At 40.9% G+C, this 21,636-nt stretch overlaps 1 protein-coding gene and 1 long non-coding RNA gene across 2 annotated transcripts in view; one reads left to right on the forward strand and one right to left on the reverse strand.

Moving 5' to 3' along the window:
* Window positions 1-688: 688 nt before the first annotated feature.
* Window positions 689-5,097, reverse strand: LOC118423478. Its single transcript, XM_035831650.1, has 5 exons — window positions 5,019-5,097; window positions 4,131-4,228; window positions 3,542-3,720; window positions 2,615-2,730; window positions 689-1,588 (listed from the first exon to the last, which is right to left on the reverse strand). The coding sequence occupies exons 1-5, from the start codon at window positions 5,041-5,043 to the stop codon at window positions 1,425-1,427; spliced, it is 582 nt and encodes a 193-aa protein (XP_035687543.1). The 5' UTR covers window positions 5,044-5,097; the 3' UTR covers window positions 689-1,424.
* Window positions 5,098-14,593: 9,496 nt separating this feature from the next.
* Window positions 14,594-21,636, forward strand: part of LOC118423492 — a 14,779-nt gene continuing 7,736 nt past the window's right edge. Inside the window, exon 1 of the long non-coding RNA XR_004832060.1 lies at window positions 14,594-15,031. This is a non-coding gene — a long non-coding RNA (uncharacterized LOC118423492). The remainder of the gene's footprint in view (window positions 15,032-21,636) is intronic.

Genomic DNA, 21,636 nt, shown 5'->3' on the forward strand with positions numbered 1-21,636 from the left:
CATTCCTTTAGCTTTAGCATGCTGAATGATGCGTATTTCTTTTCACAATGTAGAGACAGGGTGGTGTTTTGGTAATGACTTCCCCTGCGATGACGGCGTGTGCATCAACGGCACTTGGACGTGCGACGGCGAGGCAGACTGTCCGAACGGAGAGGACGAGTCGCCTGCCAACTGCCCAGATCTTTACCCAACAGATTACATTCGTCACTCTACCCCCATTATTCGTTGAATATCGTTCTCGTTTGGCATTTTCAATTGTGATGTTGATCCCTATGCTGTGTTTCAACCAGCGAAGGAGACTTTTCAGTTGTTTTGTAACAAAGGAAAAAAACTTTATCCCTGTAAATATGGCTCTCAAAATGCAGGAAATAGACTGTTTCTGATGGTGATAGATTTAAACATTTGAAAGGGAGTATTTCTACAGACCACTACAATGCATACGCAATCGCTTATATATGGGTATTGTTGCAGAAAGATATTCCTATACTTACTAGAAAAATTCCTGAGAACACTGGTTAAACTTTCAATATACCCTTTTCTCGTGGTGGACATAACAGAACGAAAATAAGGTCAATGAGGAAAACAAAGGTTTTGTTTCATAGAATTATCTAGTTTTCTGCCTATCCCAAACCACGCTGATTTATAAAGATACGATATTGAATGGTATAAGTAGTGTTATGCACGGAAATGATGCAAAATGTTTTATTGACATGTAGCCGTTCTCTTATTGGTCAGTTTACTAATTACAATGCTATCATTGGTTGATCTGCTGATCATGATGGGTAGTCTTATGTTTGCCAAATTGACCTACAATGATGATGTTATTTACGTTACCACGTGACTGATGTTACCACCTCTTTATTAATTCTTCAATACTTTGTATGTACTGCTTTACAATATATAATATACAGTAATGTTAATGTAAATTGGCTTGTCGTGACACATTTTGATTGAGCTTTACGTGGCTTAAAGTACACATTGCGTCGGGTGCACGGAGAGTGAACGTCTGCTAGTTGATAGAACAATACAGTAAGTTTGATTAAGATTTTACCATTGACACGTTTACCCAATATTTACTTAAGAGATCCATTCAGTCTTTTCTTACAGACTCCCTTTATTTCACACCATAGCAAATTAAGGCTTTGACCAGTTGATGTAAGAAAGTGTATCAAACAATGTGTCCCTTCAGTCACTTTGTTGAATAAAATGCTGAATTGTGCTTGTTCAATGAACAATTGATTACAATATGGTATTAAAACAAGGTACTGGTACATTCCAGTTTCTGCATTACAAATCACTTCGGTTGAAACAGCCATTAATGAAAAAAATACTCATGAAATTGGCCTGAAGCGACGGCAAAGTTGACTTCACAAGTTTCACAAAAAACATCTACTTTGTCGGCAATGCTACTCTCTTGGCTTACTCTAGTTAAGAACAAAGATAAAACTAAGTAGAAGACACAGGACGGACGCCATGACAGCAGACATAGACACCATGACATTCACACTGCTGCTGCCAGGAGGCGCTGTTGGACAGGGATCATACCCATCAAGCCCCTGGCAAGCAGATGCTTCATTTTGCCCCAACGCTGGAAAAAAAATCAGCAGATAAAACCAAATGGTTAAAGCAAAACGAGCTATATTTTGGTCAACTAAATCGACCAAATAACTAATACGTGATACCCTGCTCATTATCAAGATCGCCTAATAACACCTGCTCTCGAGGGTTAAGTCATGTTTGGGGACCCCCAGCAAAGTGGGTGTTGGCTCCCCTACTAGCACATAGCAACTAACTTTGACCCCAATTTTCACAGATTTTCCCTATTGTTCACTAATTGCCCTCTCTCCACCTACTGTGAAAACTTTTCAGGTGGGGTGCTGCTGGGCCAGGTGAGAAGGTACCTGGCCCCCGTGTAGCGTGAATGGTCATCATACAGGGCTGTCTGGGAATCTAATTAATAGGCTAGGATGTGTATAGACAGACTGAATTGAACTAGAAAGGCCATATTTTCAAAAAAAATGCAGGATGTTTCCGAAGGGAAAAGAAAATTTGTCACCAAAGAAAAAAAAGCCATTGTAAAACGTTCAAATTTCAAAAACGTTTCCTGTGTCTTCACCCAGCACAATATTAAAATTAAACAAAAAAAATTTAAAAAACGACGTGGGAATGTACTCTTCAACAACCCTTCGTAAAGGGGAGCAGTCCAAAAACACTTCCGCGTTAAAAGTAAACCTTTTATATTGCATAAATTACGCTATTCCAAAAGTGAAATGGAAAATGCCCGCTTAAAAAAAAGTTATGCACTCCATGTAGGATAAACCGGTTCCAAAATTCTTCTGAATTTATGGGCAATATGTCAAAGGTGGAGGGCCCTAAGACATAAAGGAACGTCGTATTGACTAGGGTCAAGACAAGAACTGTTTTCAAGTCAGGGGCCTTCACCTTTGACACATTACCCACAATTCTTGTCGCTGCACAGGCGTACTCGGAACCATAAACGAGCTTGTATGAAAGAGCCTCCTCTGTCAGTCAGTTTATACAGACTATGACACTACGCAAAAAGAAAGCTAAGCGACAAAGGAGACTACAAAACAAAAGTATGCAAAGAGCCTACCTGGGTTGTTAACGTAGCTCCAACGGGAATACCCATCTACACCCGCTACCATGGTGACGTAACCCACTGTGGTCAGTTGGTTGGTAGACGTGAAGTTTGTCACTTCAAAACTACACCTTAAACAAGATAAATCAAAACAAAGACGGTAATCCACGGTAATACATAATCCAAATCAGGATAACAAAGCACAAATTTTTACCGTTGTCATTGTCAAATCTCATTTAGCACTGCAAGGTGTATTCGATACTGGGTGTGATTTGTGCAACACCATTTGGTAGAAGAACTGTACCAGAGCACGTAACATGTGAAACTGTGCAGTTTTGCCTAGTAGGTCAATTTTTGTGTCGACTGTGCGCAAAATGGCACAGTCTAGTCGATAAGAATTTTGTGTCTGAAGTACCATATACGACAATGTCCGGGTATGCAACCTGTACTCTTCAGTGCAAACCTGGTGTGTTGTAATATATGCCATGAGGCAGTTCACAAACAAACAAACAAACAAACAAACAAACACAGTTGAACTTAACCAGTGCTGTGGTACATATTTTTTAGAAACTGCGCATGCCTTCCAAACGATGTTGTTTGAAATCCCACCAAAGAAGAACACTTACCTCGACACTGTACCATGGCTTCTTTGTGAAAAAAAATTTGTGTGGGAATGTTGTCTTCGGATATAGTAAAATAGTAAGCCATTTTTTGTGATTGACCAGTAAGTCAATAACGTTAGGTTTACCTTTTTATATGATTTCTAACAAAATTCTTTGTTCCTTCAAATTCTCTTGAATTTATTGTTAATTAATAATAAATCATGTAAGGTTGGGACTATTTCACTCCATAGGGCCCTATCTGACGTAGGGCCCTATCTGACGTAAGGTTGTAAGATGATTTGTCTGCCATGCTTCTTTTAGAGGATCAAAAACGACTTACTTGCCCTCGAGGCCAGGAAAGTTACAGTTTGGTGTGTACGTTGGGAGATCAGCGGCGGACAGAGACAAGGCGGCGGTCTGTTTAAACAGGAGGTAGTGGTAGGTTCTGGCAACGCCACAGGGCGGGGGCACCGGTCCCACGTACGGCTCAATGACTGTTCCTGTACTCGGGTCTGCATTCTGAATACAAAATAATTCAAAAAGAGGAATGTAAACATTTGCAAGCAAATGCATAATGTTTACATTCACATGGTATAGCCCAAAAAGTTACTGCTCTGGAACAAGTTGAACTGTACTTTCCAACAACAAAACTTGGAAAGATGAGCAATTTACTACTGTCGTGACGTCATGTTTTGAAGATAGGACACGTGACTCGGGCGGTGGGCGCCATAGATTTCCCGCAACTTATGATCCACTGCTCACCGAGTTACGTGTCCTATCTACATAACATGACGCCCGTACTAATGAAGATGACAAAAGGTCGTCTAAACGTTAAACGAAGAATTCAAGAAGGTTGTCTAACGATTCAGACTTTGTTCAAGTTTGTTTACCGTTATGTTTGTGATAAACATGTGGATCAGTATGTTTACCGTTATGTTTGTGATAAGCATGTGGAGCAGTGGTTTATACGGCAAGCCGACATCTCCCTTCCCGTCTGAATCTAACATCAAAATGCTGAACATGTCACCTGGAGAGGGCGAAACAAAGAGTATGTATACATTAGTCCTGTAAATTTCTGTAAAAGGGGATGGCAATACCGTTGTAAGTTTGGATTAGAGTAGTGCTATATATAGAGAAAAAAAGCAGTTGGTGAGGTATCCCCCTAAAGGTTAGTGAATCAGCCCTGGTTCAGAGAGGGGAGAAACTGGGGAAAGTAGGTCAGAGTCTGGATTGGAGATCAAGGGAAGAGAGAATAGAAATACCTTGGAGAGAAGTGGCAAATAAAATGATTGTGGACTGCACGTATCGTCTCGACTTCATTCAGTTGGTTTGAACCTAATAAATGCACTATTACAGACAAAGAGGGAGAGATAAATTTTATGGCTAAACTCAAAATCTTATTCAGCATTTTTGCATTTTGCAGGTTGAATTTTTTTATTTCATTCAAATATTACTGACATTCAACCTTAAACTATCCGAAATCACTAAAAGTTAAACCACGATTCAATATGATGCAAATGCGTTAGTAGAAACCTTAGTCTTTGAATATGTGAAAAAATATTGCAAAGCTATAAAAATGCACACGATTTAGCTCGTCATTATAAGGGTGCGGTAACAAAGGTTGTGCGATCGTCGTACGATTGATCCCTTAGGAGATTCAAGCAGGCCAACCACCGACATGGATTCAAAACAGCATTTTGTGTACCAAGGCAGTTAAACTTTGCTGGACAATCTTGTCCTCTAAAATGCCCAAAGTCAGCGATCGAACGACCTATGTGACCTCGCCCTTACTTACAATGATTGACATGCTAACTTACCTGACGATGCTCCTGTAATAGTCATGGTTGGAGCGTTTGCAGCCTCACCAGGAGTCACCACGACTCCCGTGGTGTCAACAGAAACAGTCCTGGCACTAGTAACGATAGAATAAAAAGGTGCCTTTGAATGACATGTGTGTGCTGATCTTAATAAAGCCAAGGTTACTTCAAGAATTTGAAACAGTATCCAGTAGTGGATCCGGATGCAATCTGAAACGCCTGGCCGTTTCCAAAATCATATCAAGTTGCTTCAGTAACTGCTTTTTATTAAAGGCAAAATTGATTTATTCTTATTACAAACATCGTCACCATATCTAACACGTGTGTGTAGAGATTAACTCTATTATTTAAACGTAAACAGTAAAATGGACAATCGATTTTCTTACATTGGGACTAAATGCAGTAAGTCATATATAAAGAGAATAGCAGCAAAGCTATTAATCCTTTACCAAAGACAGGCCATTACATAAGGAAGAAACGTCCATATATCGATAGTTTTGCATCTCTGTTCTCAAAGCATCTATGGGCGAACTTACAGAGTTTTTCCATTATTCGTATAGATCATGGTATATAAGTATCTGAACAAGTCTTCCTTTGTTAGGTGTGCACATTTCTTTTTTTTACATCTGTAGCATCGAGAAATGTATTTCTATACATATGTCTCCATATATGTTAATTTTCAAATGATCAGATGGTACCATATGAATAGGCCCTACCTTTGAGTAAAATTGCGATTGCACACATTATACACCGTTTCCGGTGCCGAGAATGTGACGGTGAAGTCCACTGGAAGATCGCCAGAGGGCACCCATGAGTCAGCTAATGGAGAAAGCACAATCTTAATCATGACAATCAAACAGTAGACTTGATAATGCCTATAAATGACTGATCGTTAGCCTGCTACAATTCCTTTTATTCCAGTTATATTGTACGTGGACTTATAATAAGTCGTCAGTGTTCTTATATTGTATGCATAATTCATTTCCACATACAAAAATGTCGTTTCTGGTTTACAGAATATACAAGGCAAATTTAGTATTGACTATGTTACGTACATGTTCCGCTTGACAGTGCCAGCAGTGTTGTGATGATGAATAACGTTGAAAACATCTTCGTTTCGGGACTGTAGCTGTGGAATAATAAGAGTTGATATTATACAAGAAGACGTAACCCTATCTAACCAACAACTCAAATGGTGCAAGGTACAACCTGGTACAAACGTATGACACCCGCCCCTCATGCCTATTTGCTCACGCTCCGCGATTCAACTAAATTCTATCGTAACTATTTATCTTTGTATTTGTATTTTGTCTTAAATATTTATCATCCACACGCCCTGTATTACCTTATACCCCCTTTCCACTAGACGGCGATCGCGCTGCGCTCTCACTGCGACCTAAATAGGATATGTGTAACCTTCGCTTTCACACTGGGTATATCATACAAAACGTAAAAGTGTGACTGAGAAGAGAAGAGGACATACAAAGTGGAAAAAGATTCGTTTCTTTTCGTTAAACGATCTGTCAAATTTTAGGTCGCATAGAGAGCGCCGTGAGAGCGCCGTCCTAGTGGAAAGGGGGCATTACTCCTGTGCAGAAGCCGGAGAGGCCAGTAGAGATAGACACACTTAAGGAGATATTAGTTGAGAGGGGCAAGCTGAAGCGTAGGTTTGAAATCGGGTACCCAAGGCTTTGTTTGAGTGGTATTTATGTGTAGGACAGAAGCCGTAGGTAGAATCCTGACATTGACCGACACTTACATACAGGCAACATTCACACACACGATAGTGAGAACAGCTTCGGAATGATCTATGAACGTTAGCTATCATTAACTTTGACCAATATCTTTTATTAGATAGATATACAGGATTGTAGTGAGAAAAAGTAATAATAAGAAGAGAGTAAGTGCGGCTGAGGATCTAGCCAGGCCCGGCAGAGATTCTGTTCGGTAGCCAAGCCACTTCTCCCCGACAACCTTAGAATATCACTTCGGGGAGGTGTCGCACGGGGAGGTAGTTTGCTGGTTTCTGCTGACTACCCCACCGGTAACTACCTAGTCAGTTACGTTACTGTTCGACATTTGGCGGGGTTTGGGGTAGGGTTGTTAGGGCTGACGACGTCAATGCCCCCCTCCCCACCTCAAGAAATTTTGCTATAGCCCCCCATCCCAGGTATCTTTAAAACTGACAAAATGACTTGCATTTAAAAAGCAAAAGCATAAATCACTATTATACGCATGGGTACGTACAGACAGTTTCGGAAGTGATAGATAGAACAACTAACACTCAAGTTATTTATCATATCTACCGTCTACAGAGAGGACTTACTACATAACTTCACTCACCTGGTTCCTGAGCGGTGACTGTCCCTATCTAGGTCACGTAGGCGTGGTTTGGTACTTATCCAACGTGACCAATGCAGCTCTCAGGGCCACCCTGTTGTTTCTAGCTAATGTTTGTAATTACTTATTCCCAGTCATGCGTGGAACAGTGCTTTTTAATCCCTGGAATCTCCTCTTAACTGATCAAACAAATGGCGTTGAGGTTACAGGACACAGTATTTATCCACGACCAGCGGGTACATAATCATTAAAAATTAGAATCGAAAAAAAAATCTCGAAAGCTGGGTAGAAAATGTTACATGAGAGGCAGATAGGTGCTAACTGTGAGGTGTATTATAGGGATATGTCGCCCTTTAGAACATTGACCTTTGAACTAAATCCGCCTCATTATGTAACGTTAGGTGAGCCGGCTGTCATTTGACCTAACGTTACACAGAGTGGCGTTTCAAAGAGGGCGTCAAAAGGCAACAAACAAGCAAATTTATTTTAGGTATTGCACTAAACGTCAACATAAACGTTTCTTGTATTTCGCCCTACCATGATTTTCACCACGTCAAAGTCACTGATCTTGGGGTCCTTAACTGTAGTTAGCCCATGGCTACTTCCCCTCAGCCAATGAGAAGCCCCCATTTTCTGTTGCTATATCCACATAGTATGTCGCTATGAAAAAAGTGAGCTGCTATTTCATGCAAATGAGGAGAAAAGTGTGGTGATATCAGAAGAAATGTGTGGTGATATCAAAAAAAGTGTGCATGTGACCTGTTCTGACCAATCCTCGATTACCTTTAAGCCCATCTTCTGGGACTAGAATTATGTCATGTGATAACTGACCAATCCTACTCTAGACTTCTAATTGCCCAGAGGAATATGACCAGACTTTCTGTCTCTCCAGGTACCTTGCCTGGGAAGGTCTTGACAAGATTAATGACCTTGTGTTGTTACAGCCTGACACTGCCTGTCACAGCTTTTCAAGTAATAAGAAAGATTGTGAAAGACTTTCAGGACAAAATAAAGTAACGTTTTGTAGAGCTGATGAACTAGAGAAGCTTCGGGGAAGTATGCCATGGGCTAAGTTAGTTAACCTATGGGATTGGCCTCGTTTTCTGTGTATAGCACCAGGCCCGCCACCTCGGGGATTTCCAGTCTCCCTCGGGCTTCGCCCTCGGGGAGACTAGAGACCCCTCAGTGGGCGGGCCTGGTGCTATACACAGAAACTCGGCCACTCCCATAGGTTAACTATTACTGATCCCTCGGGGGGGTGAGAACTGTGTCCCGACTCGAACGTTTTCATTTGGAACTCTGCACACTTCCATGTCTTTGGAGCAAACACGGAGCAAAACATCTCATACCACAATTAGACTGTACCACCTGAACTAAATAATCATTTTAACTTAAAACACAAACCTTCTATGCCCAAAAATCCAATCAACAACAGTATATCTGAAGATGCTTTGCTTTCTATTGTAAGCACACTCGTTGGTTAGGCCATAGAAAAAAAATGTTATCCAAATGCAACCGACGAAACAATTTTTAACGCATTTAAAAATGCAACAAGTGACCGTAGGTAACACACGTAGGTGACGTAATCATAGTTTATATCGGTTGTGATGTTTACTGTGGTGTGTGACATTATATTGATATCGCATACAGAGCACATCACATTGACTTATACCAAAAGCTTCGTAATTAAAAGCTAACGTAACTTACGGACAAATGTAAACACAACCCTGTAAGCATCAACAGCAAAATCAGCCTCGAACAAAAGCTTCTTTTCGAAATACAAAATGTTATGGCTGCCATCCCTGGATGTGAGCCAGACAATCTTACAACGTTGTGGGTTTTCTAGAACAGTCCTAGATTACCTGGGTAGTGAGTAAAATAGTCTAATACGGCTAGACCTCGTCCAATTAATGTGGGATCTTGTGGCGTAATCGGCAGCGCGTTGGGCTCAGACCCAAGAGGTCCGTATATGCTCCGTTTATGACTGGAATCGATTGTTTGTCACATGTTTGTGCCATTGTGGTAGAAACGATACCATCGTACAGTTGACTATCATCCTTGTTCTTGAGGACAATAGCTATGCCTGCATCCGCTGCTGATGCGTACCATCGTCCTACCCAGGGACATCCAACGGCGAAACCGCCTGTCTGAATGTACCCTGCTTTCTCAACCGTCAACCTTCATGATTCATGATCTTAACATTATATATGCGAGATCCCTTTTGAAAACTAAAAAGCCAATTCTCTGATTGACTGACAGCCGGTTTGGGGGTGGGGTACGTCCACAGGAACTAAGAGGGACGGTTGAGAAAGCAGGGTACATCCAGACAAGCGGTTTCACCGTTGGATGTCCCTGCGTAGGAGGATAATACGTAGAAGGTGGTGGGGTCATCACCAGTGTCGTCATCCGAAATTTACCAGTACTAATGGGGAACTGATACTGGTCTTGGCGCGCCGTTGCCTGTCTCGGCTGAGACTGTTCTGTGGAGAGAGACATCGATGGGAAGTGATGACGGTCGTCTTCGGCCTCGAATGGAGTCGGCGTCTGGAATTTCCCAACAGAGATGAGCTTCGTCAAGTTCATCTGGTGTTGACTGGCGAGTTGAGTTCGCGAGGGCGTCTGGGATTTCCCAGTAATGGAGACTGCCGCTCTCGTCTGATGTCGGCTGGCGAGTGGTGTTCACGAGTGTGCCCGAAATTTTCCGACGGGTGTCGATTTCATCCGAATTCGGTCGGAGAGCACAGTCGACTGGGTTGTCCGGTATTTCCCAATAATGGGGAGTGTCGGGTTCTCCCGATGTCGATCGGTTAGTGGAACCTACGAGAGCGTCCGGGATCTCCCAGTAGTGCGGGGCGTCGAATGACGTTGACCTCGGCTTATGATGCGACCTCCCACGGGCGCCTGTTCTGTTCTGATTTGCAAAATTAGGCTCTGAATATTGCCGTTGAAGATGCGTGCATCTGTAAAGCCTGTCAAAGATTCGCAAGTTCTGAAGCGGAACAACTGGAAGTGACGACTGTCTGGTTCTTCTATTTCTGTCTTCCGTGGATACAGTCGTACTCGGTCCATCATTGTTCCGTACAGCCAGACGCCGTCTTCTATGCAGGTAGGCCGGGACAAGTCCTAAAACAAACAGCCCTGTCGCGACCAGCGTCAAAATTGAACTTATAGTGATATGTTGTTTTCCAGACAGGTCATCATGTACCACAGTCACCATGGTATTAGTGGTTGTAAGTACTGCAGTGGTATTGGTTTGGGGGTACATTTTGCCCGAGATGATTTCTGTGGGATCGACTTGAAACGAAGAGATGTATACTTTATCTGGGCCAAGCGAAAGACAGGTCACATTCAAGTTTTCTGTGTCTTGACTGGTCTTATTCTCTTTAATGATTCCTTCTGTATTGTTCCACTTGTTTCCCGTCTTTGGTGACTGCTCATCGAATACAAGCGCCACCGTCTCATTTGTGAGATTTCTGAGGGTCTCGGTATCCATGGTTACAACACCAATGTTAACACGATCACTCACTGGCAACCTAATTCTTTTTTCGTGATTCCAAGCAAGAGAACACTGATCTTTAGGAGATGCCCCTGATTTAGACGAAACAAGAACAAATGGTGACACGACCACTGCTGTCTTTGACGGAGTCATTGTTCTAGACGACAACCAACAAGGCGTATACCCAAAAATGTAATCTACGGATCCCTGCTCCTTCCATCGTATGTGATATTCGTTCTCTTGGCCGGTGTAAATTGCACAGAAAAGGTAACTCTCTATAACAGCAGTTACATCTAGTCTGAGAGCACTTACATGAACCATGAGGCTCCACCGTTTTGTCGCATCAGAATCGCCCTGGGTGTTTGAGAGTTTTACATTCACCGTTGACATGGCGTCATAGTTCAAACCGCGAAATATTTCCGCACTCAGACTTGCCAGAACCAACTTGTTCCTATTTAAGTCCAAGATTCGGAGCTGCTTGAAAGATCTGAAGGCACCATCAGGGATTGTTTCAATGTGATTTAAACCCAGAATAAGTTCCCTCAGCATAGCAAGTCCCAGAAAACTAGATTGGTCTACATACGTTAGCTGGTTCCCCCAAAGTACCAATTCCAGAAGACCTGTGAGGGTTCGGAAACAGCCCAATTCTAGGTGTGCAATTTTGTTGTGCGAGAGAGACAAAGTACGGAGATGTTCAAACACAACAGATAAACCTGTGAACCAGTTTGTTTTTACTTCAGTCAGGTTATTGAAATCCAAGTGCAACTTCCTCAGTGCGGAAAGGTTTGCAAAGGTGTCCTGTTCTATGCCCGTAATGTCGGTATCGACCAGAGCAAGGTACTGCAATTTTGTCGGCTCGGCTATGGGTAACTTTGCCGCCGAGAGGACACCGAACGGAACGCCCCTCACCCCTACCCAATTTGGCTGGCGAAAACATGAAACTTCAGGGAGAGGATTTGAGCCTTTTGAGGCATGATCGCAAGTAATACAAGGATGGTTGACGTTTCTAGTCTTGAACCAACTGTCCCGAAACTGTAGACGGCCGTCGGAACAGCTTACCCAGCTGCATGTGGGGGGATAAGTATCCATCGTGGCATGTGCGACACTAAACAACAGCAACCATACCTTCAGAGCGCTAAGGCGACGTTCCATGACGCTTTGTTGACGTTTTCGGTGCGTATCCCTAAGATCTTGTACAGTTCGAAAGGCGTTGCGGCCAGAGTGTTGGAAATATGGTTTCTGCGCTGGGCTTGTTTCTCAAGTGCTGAACTCTCGCGACAAGCCCCTTGTTAAAAACGCACAAGTTGAATAAATCATACCTTTTTTTTTCTTCGGGAGATTGCCTGGACATCCAATTTGCGTTAGCGTGACGGCACGAAATAGAGCAGACATTAATTGGTTAAAAATAAAAAGCGACAGAACTAATGCCCAAATATGGATCCAATCAATCTACAAGAGGGGAATTCTTAGAAACATAAATAAAAAGTACCGTGTTTCCAGAATTTTATGTAATACTATGCATGTGACTGTCGGTTATAGACCATATAGGTGAAAACCAATCCAAGCCTTTTAATGTCTGACACAAAATTTTCGAAAAAGCTTGTCTAAAATTGGGATTTTTACACATCAGCAACAAAGCTCATGCCTCCTTTGAACTTGCATCTATATTAGTATTATCAGTATTATAGAAAAGGTGGGAAACTTTGTTATCCACTGTCTCAGGAAAAGTTGAACCCAACAAGTTACAGTTTAGTGTTAGCTTTTAGACTAAACTAGTCATACTCCATACTGTTCTACACTATTTGTATACTTTCATGTTGACTGCAATTAGCCATCGGACAAGAATTTGCAACAATCTATTACTATTAATCGTTGCCAAACAATAAAGTATCAGATTTCAAACCGGTATGGGGAATCAGGGTGTTTATTGCTAAAATTATATTTCTGTTATAGACAGAATATATGTGACACGTTAAAAACATGTACATGTACCTCATAAACATCTTCCACTAGTCTTAGTATCGACTGGTTCTACATCTAAATTCTAATTTGTATTTGCATTGTAAAGGTGCAATCTCACTGCACTTGCGCCAAGCTTGCGTCACTACGGAGTTCGTTCACTGCGTCCTTTTTTTTCGTATTTTCTCCGATTTAGTATATTTTAGATATTGCGTAATAGGTAAACGTATGACTTAGAAGACGACAATATACAAAAAAGTAAGAAAACTAGTTCTTTATCTCTGAAATTCGCTTAGTATCTCTTAAACCCCAAAGTGACGCAAGCAAGACGCAAGTGCAGTGAGAGTGCACCTCAACGCTAACGAATTGAACAATGCCGTGAAACATATACATAATAGAAGATGGCGTGCAGAACTACTCTATCCTTCTTAGTATTACCTGCCCGAACTGTGTGAAATAACCGCTGCGGGCGAAAAAGGAGAACGCAAATGGGGAGAATCCAATTTGTCGGCGAGACCATCTATAATTAAAGGGATGGTACTCTCCATCAAAGTTTTATACGGGTTGCGGTGACATAACCACAGTATAGAGTTGCCCTGTGCCCACGTGGGGCGACCCTGATCACGCAATACCCATGTAAAGGCACGTGGGAATATATTATGTTTCAACTCATATCTTTTGTCTGGTACGACTATACTTTTTCGCTTTAAATACTCCACAGAATTTTTTTTTACGAAATTGTTACGCTTACATTTATTTTGATACTCCAGGCTTCGTAGTTAACCCAAAAATTTATAATATTTGCATGGCTTTACCTATATCAGTAAGAAATATAATAGCTTACACTGGCAAACATAAACATTAATCTTACTCAATAAATACATGGCATTTCATCTTTGAAAAATACGAGAATAAGGCTCATACAAAGGAGTTAACTACATTTTTTTCACTCTTTAAAAAAAAGCTGACTAGTTATAACGTTACTGCATGAAATTGAAATATATGCATTTCTATGGAGTTTGCGTTTACCTTTACACCGGCAGTACCATAATAAGAAAAAAAAGAACCAAAATTCAGTTTGGCTTACTCTGACTGATCCCTAAAACGCTACCAAAACAAATCTTGTTTTTCTAAATGTTAGTTTCACTGTTTTTCCAAATATGCACACAATCTTTTACATATTATAATACAAGTCGAATTATCCATAACATACATTAAGAACAAGAATTTTTCTGATGATTTTAGTTTCATTTTTTCCATGTCAATATTCGCTCCAATGAAAGCCCGCCAGTGATTTGTTGACTGGCCCGGGTACCGTTGCCAAAGATGTTGTTTTTTTTATCAATTTTAGTTTCACTGTTTTCTTGTCCATGTCAATATTCAATACTCTGAAAGCCCAGGTGATGATTCCTCCTGGTGCCGTTGCCAAAAAAAAAATTGTCTATCTAAATTTTAGTTTCACTTTCTTTTTGTCCATGTCAATATTCGCTGTTCTGAAAGCCCGCCAGTGATGTGATGATTCCTTCGGGTGCAGTTGCCAAAAAATGTTTTTCTTAATTTTAGTTTCACTGTTGCTTTTCCATGTAAATATTCGCTCCTCTTTCAGCCCGCCAGTGATGTGATGGTTCCCCCGGGTGCCGTTCCGGACAGCAGTAAGTACTCGGTAATTAATAGCCCGACATGAAAGCAGAGATAGCAGCAGAAATCTGAGCCGTCCTGCGGGAATTAAGATAATGGAGTCGGCTACGGGGCGATGTAACAAGTTAGCGGAGGCCTTTCCCCCAGGCATCGTGTGAGGAATTCAATTCGCGCTTCAATCAGAACGCCTGTTAGGAGGAGGGTAGAAGGGCCGGGAGCTACTGGAGTTCAATCGGCGGGTTCGTCAGATCTTATTGGGGTTTCTCTCAACTACCGCTGGCGTTTGGGATTCTATTTTCCACGGCACAGACGGTATTTAAGTGTTGTGGGACAGTTCTCTCAAGGTAAAAACTGATATTTTGCTTAACGTTATTTTTCTAACGTTAAGTGTTGCTTGATACTGTTTGCACCAACGCCTGTTAGCAGGAGGGTAGAAGGGCCGGGAGCTACTGGAGTTCAATCGACGGGTTCATCAGATTTTATTGGGGGTTTTCAACTACGTTACTGGCGTTTAGGAGAGGGAGTCTATTTCTCACAGCGCAGACGGTATACTGAAGTGTTGTGGGACTGTTCTCTCAAGGTAAAGATTGATTTTTTGCTAAACGTTATTTGTCTAACATTATGACTCTGAGGTGTTGCTTTGTACTGTTTTGCAGCAACGCTATATATACCATGTGAAATTTTATGAAAGAACAGTCTTTGTCGGCGCCTGGCTTAAGGAAGGTCCTGGCAATACATATTTCGATAGTATTATTCATGCTATAAAGGTATGCAATTTATTACTGTTTATCTTGCTCTTGTGATAAGCAGTTTTCGTATGTTTAAGGTGTTCACTATCATAGCCCATTTTCTTCTGTCGCCCAAAGACAACATTTAAAAAAGCGCTTTTTGCTTGTGTATAGTGTGTATATACATTTACTGTCACTGATGAAAAATGCAGGTTTTCTGATGTTTTTACACGTAGAGCTGGCTTATACCAAATAAGATAATAAAGCTAAAACCATGCTATGAGTTGTATATACGGTAACGTGACATGTTGTAATGTATCTTGTAGGCTGGATGCGACGGGCGGAAATATGAGAATGTATTGCATGGAAAGAAAAGATTTGGATCCCTCAAATGATTCCAAATGAGTATGGCAAGCGTCGTGCATTTACAACGCTTCCAGTGCTATAAATTCCTATTTTCAAAGCACGCTTATAATTATATTTCAGCCATACCATAGGTATGGTGAAATATATTGTATTCGTAATGTTTCTTTCTTTCTTTCTTTCTTTCTTTCTTTCTTTCTCCTGTCAAATCTTCAGAACACGGTATCTCCGTTGTTCCTCAACCGAATGACTTGAAATTTGGTACAAGGGTAGAGTGGGCCAATACCCTCGGACGTTTTTTTCATTTTTTCCATATCTGTCTCTTAAATGATTTTATTAAGGTTTTTTGGTCATCTTAAGACCAAAACTGTATATTTGTGCCCCCTGTACCCTGGTATTACAACCAAATGAGCTGAAATTTGACAGAGATGTGCCTTGATAATGCCCCCATATAAATTCGATAACACTTTTGGTGTACAGTACAACAAAATGCTTATTTTTGCGATTTTTTGACCAATTTTTTACCAAAAAAGGACACTTTTGGCCCCTGTACCCTGGTATTACAACCGAATGAGCTGAAATTTGACAGAGATGTGCCTTGATAATGCCCCTATATAAATTCAATAACACTTTTGGTGTACAGTACAGCAAAATGCTTATTTTTGCGATTTTTTTTACCAATTTTTGACCAAAAAAGGACACTTTTGGCTCCTGTACCTTGGTATTGCAACCGAATGAGCTGAAATTTGACAGAGATGTGCCTTGATAATGCCCCTATATAAATTCAATAACACTTTTGGTGTACAGTGCAACAAAATGCTTATTTTTGCGATTTTTGGCCAATTTTTGACCAAAAAAGGACACTTTTGGCTCCTGTACCCTGGTATTACAATTAAATGACCTGAAATTTGGTATAGATAGGCATTAGATACTTGGTAACAAGATTCAAGTAAAATTTTTGACATAAACAACTTTAAAATGATTAATTTTGGCACTTTTCTGAGGGGAAATTTGTTTTCTTTTGGCCTCCTGACGTGACCTTCCGTGACCCCGCACAGAGCCACACCTGTGCGCGTCAACCGGACAGTTAATTGAATCAAAGACCTAGCCAATCAGCGAAGAGGAGGCCAAAGGCTAATTAATATTCATAAGCGGGGCCTCATGATCCCGTATATAGCAGTGTTCCCGCCAGAGGGAGCGAAGCCCGCCTAAGGCTCTCGCATTTTAGACTATTCAGAAGGCTTTATATTGTATCAGTTCTTAGGGGCATATCTATGATAATCGCAGCAGTCACTTAACTTCTCTTCAGGAGTTTAGCGTAACACTATTTCAGGTCAAACCGTCAAAGGCAACTAAAAACAAACTTTAACGTTACTGAGTTCAACAGTACTTATAACTTGTTATCCGAAGTTGAAACGCTAGCGATGATATTTTCGCTGCGCTGTTACGTTAGCTCCGTGCGACTGTTGTTGACGGTCTTATAACGGTATATTTTGCACCCTGTACCCTGGTATGAGTAACATTTGGTATAGATAGGCATAAGATAGTTGGTAAAATGATCCAAGTAAAATTTTTGGCATAAAGTACTGTAAAAGGCTTAATTACAGCACTTTTTTTAGGGGAAATTGGTTTTCTTTCGTTCTCCATGCCATGACCTTTCGGACGTTCACCCCACAGAGCCGACATCTGCACCTGCGTCTAGCCGGCAGGAAGAGTTAATTCAATTAATGGTTCAGCCAATCAGCGAAGAGGAAAGCGAAGGCTAATTAATATTCATAAGCGGGACCACACAATACGTTAACTTGAAGACTCAGGCCGTACAGACTTCTCGCCAGGATTTTTTCAAAGCGTCGGACAGGGGTCCGGGGGCCTCCGAATGTCCCTGGCGGGGTCCAGGGGCAGGGCCACTGTGGGGGGGACCCAGGTGGGCGAAGCCCCCCGGAAGCTCTTGCATTTTAGACTATTGAGAAGGCTTCTTTTAGCAGTTTTTTTAGGGCCATATCTACGATAATCGTAGCAGTCACTTCTCTTCAGCAGTTTGACTTTAAAATATTTCGGGTCAAAGCTTCAAAGACAACTAAAACCTCATAAACAACAAACTTTACTTAGGCTAGCTCAACAGTATACAAAAATATTGTACGGGTTGCCATCCTTAGTTGAAGCGCTTATTTATAGCGCTAGTATCTTCGCTGCGCCGTTAGCCGCCGTGCGACTTTTGTTGACGGTCTGATATCCCTACGTCGCCGCCTCGCTGATATTCCCACGGACATGCTTCAAGAAAAATACCCAGCAAAAAACGCTGTTCTGCGTCAAATTCTATTCTATAAAACATGTGGGACTCAGTTTTACAGTCTAAATATTTTGTAGAAGCACCGCTGTAGGAAAGAAGGTCCAAGCAATGTAAAACATCACGTAGCATGAAGTTCGCTGTCAACTGGCACACAGCACATGACTGTTTGAAACTCTAAGTCTAATCAACAGCCATGTTTGATTGATAGCCGGCGGTCCTTTGATGAAGTCGGCGAAAGGTGCGTTAGTTAGAAAATCTGCGTTTAGTTTTGATACGTAATTATAAGTTAGACAGTGGCGAGAATGATTATTTTCTCATCAATATTTCTCTTCAGAATTATTTGAACTTAATTGTACATCTAAACAATTGGCTTACCTGTGCAATGTTTATATGATTAATGATCAGTGTACTGAAATCATGTGTAACGTATGGCTCCTAGTCAATAGATCAGCATTTTCTCTATAGTGACCACCTGTCTATAGTGGCCACATTTCCTAGTGCTGTTGTTGTTTGACATAAACTTTGAACATTTAAATTGTAAGTAACTTTAAACTGCCAGAGTTTCAGCCCAATAAAACACTCTCAGCGCCAGGGTATGAACAGACTGACCAGACAGACGAAAATAAATCCTCGAACAAGGTTCAATCGTATCTTCCGGGTCTGGCAGGAAGTTGTTAAACTAAAATAAGAATAGGCTCGATGGCTGATTGCATACAAAGTAAAACAGTTTAACAGTTTTACAGCTTGAAGAAAACAAACGCTCCTACAGTACCTGCACCTGCTTGATAATTATTAAATCGTATGCCCTACTTGAATAAAAAAAGTTCACTGCAATAATAAATGTACCCACATCACAAGGAGCTTATACTTTTTTAAACTTACACCTAGTTATCGTACTGAAAATTGTTAATGACATTACATGAAGTCATTCAACAATTTTCAGTCATGATGAAAATTTTCTGAATGGAAGGTGTGATTATTGTCATTTTCTGAAAAATAGAAGCAAGCTCTGTTTTTACCTGGAATCAATTCACAATACCAGTCCACTTTGGGGGATAATGTACTGTTAAGAGGATGTTCCATTTTTGCGCAGGGGTGATTTGGAACAGTCCAATGTTGCGTGGGAAGGGGTATGGCTGAAATATGCTGTATTTGCTCTTAAGCAAATGTCGGCCTTTCTAGTTAAGATATGTTTCCTTTTGCTGTTCCTCATGTATCACAGACTTTCTGCTTATTTCTTTGTTTTAGATTAGCTTTATTTTATGTAACGTTTGATCTCAAAAAACTTTAAATGCTGGTCAAGTATAAAAGCTATATTAGAGTATAGCAGATTACTACTAGGAATATAATACATAGCTCAGACATAAATGAAGTTCTGGTGGCCTGAGAAAACCCCCACAATGGTTGAAGGTTAAAAATCAGGAAAAATGACATCTTACCCTAGGAAAATATAGTTACAATATTATCTACAATGTCGGACAAGCTTTAGAACTAATACTTATTTACGAAATTGTCATGAAAATCATCAATCATTGTATTTTTTGGGTGATGTAAAGATTTTGAGACTGATATTCACACTGCTAATATTCTTGGTCATCATATGAAAACGAGTCGCGTTTCTCAAGTAAAAGTATTTTTACTTTAATTCTAAGGACTGGACATATCTGCAAATGTAAATTTTTCGCTGATTTGTTTCTTAGTAAAAAAAAGAGACAAAACTGCATCAGATCTCTAAACAATTACAAACATACGCTGCTTTTTGTCCTTTTCTTCTAGAGTTGAAATCCACAACATATACATCTAAAATGACCATCATCTAGTCTAAATGAAGCATTTAAATTTGACATCGTTACACTATTCGTGTTATTCTAAAGCTTATCTTTGATGCATTAGTAGGTTAATCTACCCGCAAGAAACACATAAAATTTTCACGAAGAATTTGCACGGAAGATTCACCATTTGGGCGACAGTTGAGAAAGTAAATCCTTTCACGCTTGTTGATTGGACTACGTGATTTGAATCCTCAACCGTCAAGACAAACCCCACGGCGCGAAAAGTGAGTCGAACAAAATCACCAAAACTCCCACGTATTTAAATAATGCAAGGTGGGGGGGGGGGGGGCATAACGGTATTTGATTTGTTTAAAGCTTTTCTCTCCCCTGACAAGTAGATTTACCTTGGTATCATCGCAAGGTCACCTCTAATCTCTCGCCTGGCGAACCGCAAGATGCCGACAGACCGCAACTCCCGGGGGACCGTTCGCGGTGGCGGCGTCAAATCTGAATTGATAGTCGGCATTATGGGTGAAATATCAAGTAATCTCTGGTGGCCACCGGTGCGCTTGTGTGCGGAGAAAAGAACGATAACTTGGCCTACTGGCGGACAAGGCAAAGGAATCCCTGCTTCTTAGGCATGGATAACTCTGTGACAAAACGCCGTAGGGTCTTGGTTTAATGGTTATGGCGCCAACTCGAGTTTGACAAATACCAGCCGATACTTTTTGTGTAACTTCAGTGCCGCAGTTACCTTGTTGTTATTCAAGTCGTATGCTCACTAAAATGAATACAGAATGCATTTTTCCCTTTCGGTTTAAGAATACATTTGTTTTCTCTATTTAGTGTATTCACGACATTATGCCTGTTGTGTGTTGCTCTTTCTGGTTGTTGTTGTGTTCTTAAAGGCAAACAATTTTAATTCTTGACGGGCAACTAAAATCAGAAGTATTTATTCAAAACATTTCATTATTTATACTTATCTAATTGTCGATTTGTCCTATTGTCTTCTTTATGACAAGGACCAAGATGTTTCGGAGGTGTGACATAAACCCCGGGTCATTGGTTGTTGTTAGTCTGCATCGGCCCCCGTCTCTGATGATGTCCACAATGGACATTGTCAGTTGGAAAGGCAATGTATTGGAATTTTCTATATAATATACTCTTGATAATGACATGTTTTTTGGCAGATCTTACTTTATTTGTTCCATCGAATGAAACAAAATACTTTACAAACTATTAAGGTTCCATAATCATGGTAGACTGCGTTGCAGTCTTCGAACGGGGCTGGTTTCGCGCTTTTCAACGTTTGCTGGGTTCTCTTGTGCCGGGAAAGGGAGTTTGCCGAGGAATGGAGTATGCTGTGAAAGGGAGTTTGCCGTGATAGCGATTTTGCCCCGTCCCGGAAAAAAATCGACAAAATGACAAAACAGTGACGCAGTGACAAAACCCCGCAGTGACGCAAGATTGACGCAACTGCGGTGAGAGTGCACCTTAAGTCTTACCACTGATGTAAAGCGAGACCGCTGTGCTAATTACCCCCGACACATGAGACGTTGATACGCCTTGGAGAGATGACATAATTAGCAGAGCTCGTCAGTTTGGTGGATTTCCGTCTGTTGTTCACGGGTGATGAATTCAGGAGCAGGTGTCGCAGTTCTTCTTAATTAAACACAAGACGACTTATTCGGGTGCACAAAAATGATAGATTACTGAGATATGATTACTGCTTTGCAGTAACACAAGATTTAAATAAAACCTTAAAGTTTATCAAATATCTCAGACATTTATGTTGGTACAAGTAATTTTTTAACGTTGAGCTGTCACAGTTCTTTTTCATTAAACACAAAAAGATTTATTCTGGTGCACAAAATAGTAGATTACTGAAATATGATTACTGCCTTTGCTGTAATGTAAGAATAACACGTAACTTTAACTTAAGTTCATCTGTGTTCGTAGAAGCCGAAGTAGAAACTGTATTTCCAACACGAAACAGAGACGGTGGACGTCATAGGCTTTACTGGAGGTATGA

Source organism: Branchiostoma floridae, chromosome 9, assembly GCF_000003815.2.
Source record: "Branchiostoma floridae strain S238N-H82 chromosome 9, Bfl_VNyyK, whole genome shotgun sequence".
In the NCBI taxonomy this organism is placed as follows: Eukaryota; Metazoa; Chordata; class Leptocardii; order Amphioxiformes; family Branchiostomatidae; genus Branchiostoma; species Branchiostoma floridae.

Coding starts and splice junctions, on each gene's coding strand:
- LOC118423478 (XM_035831650.1), bottom strand. CDS start 5,043: ATGACTATTACAGGAGCATCGTCAG. Junction 4,229..5,018: donor TATTACAGGAGCATCGTCAG/GTAAGTTAGCAT, acceptor CGCCCTCTCCAG/GTGACATGTTCAGCATTTTG. Junction 2,731..3,541: donor TTTCCTGGCCTCGAGGGCAA/GTAAGTCGTTTT, acceptor ATCTTGTTTAAG/GTGTAGTTTTGAAGTGACAA.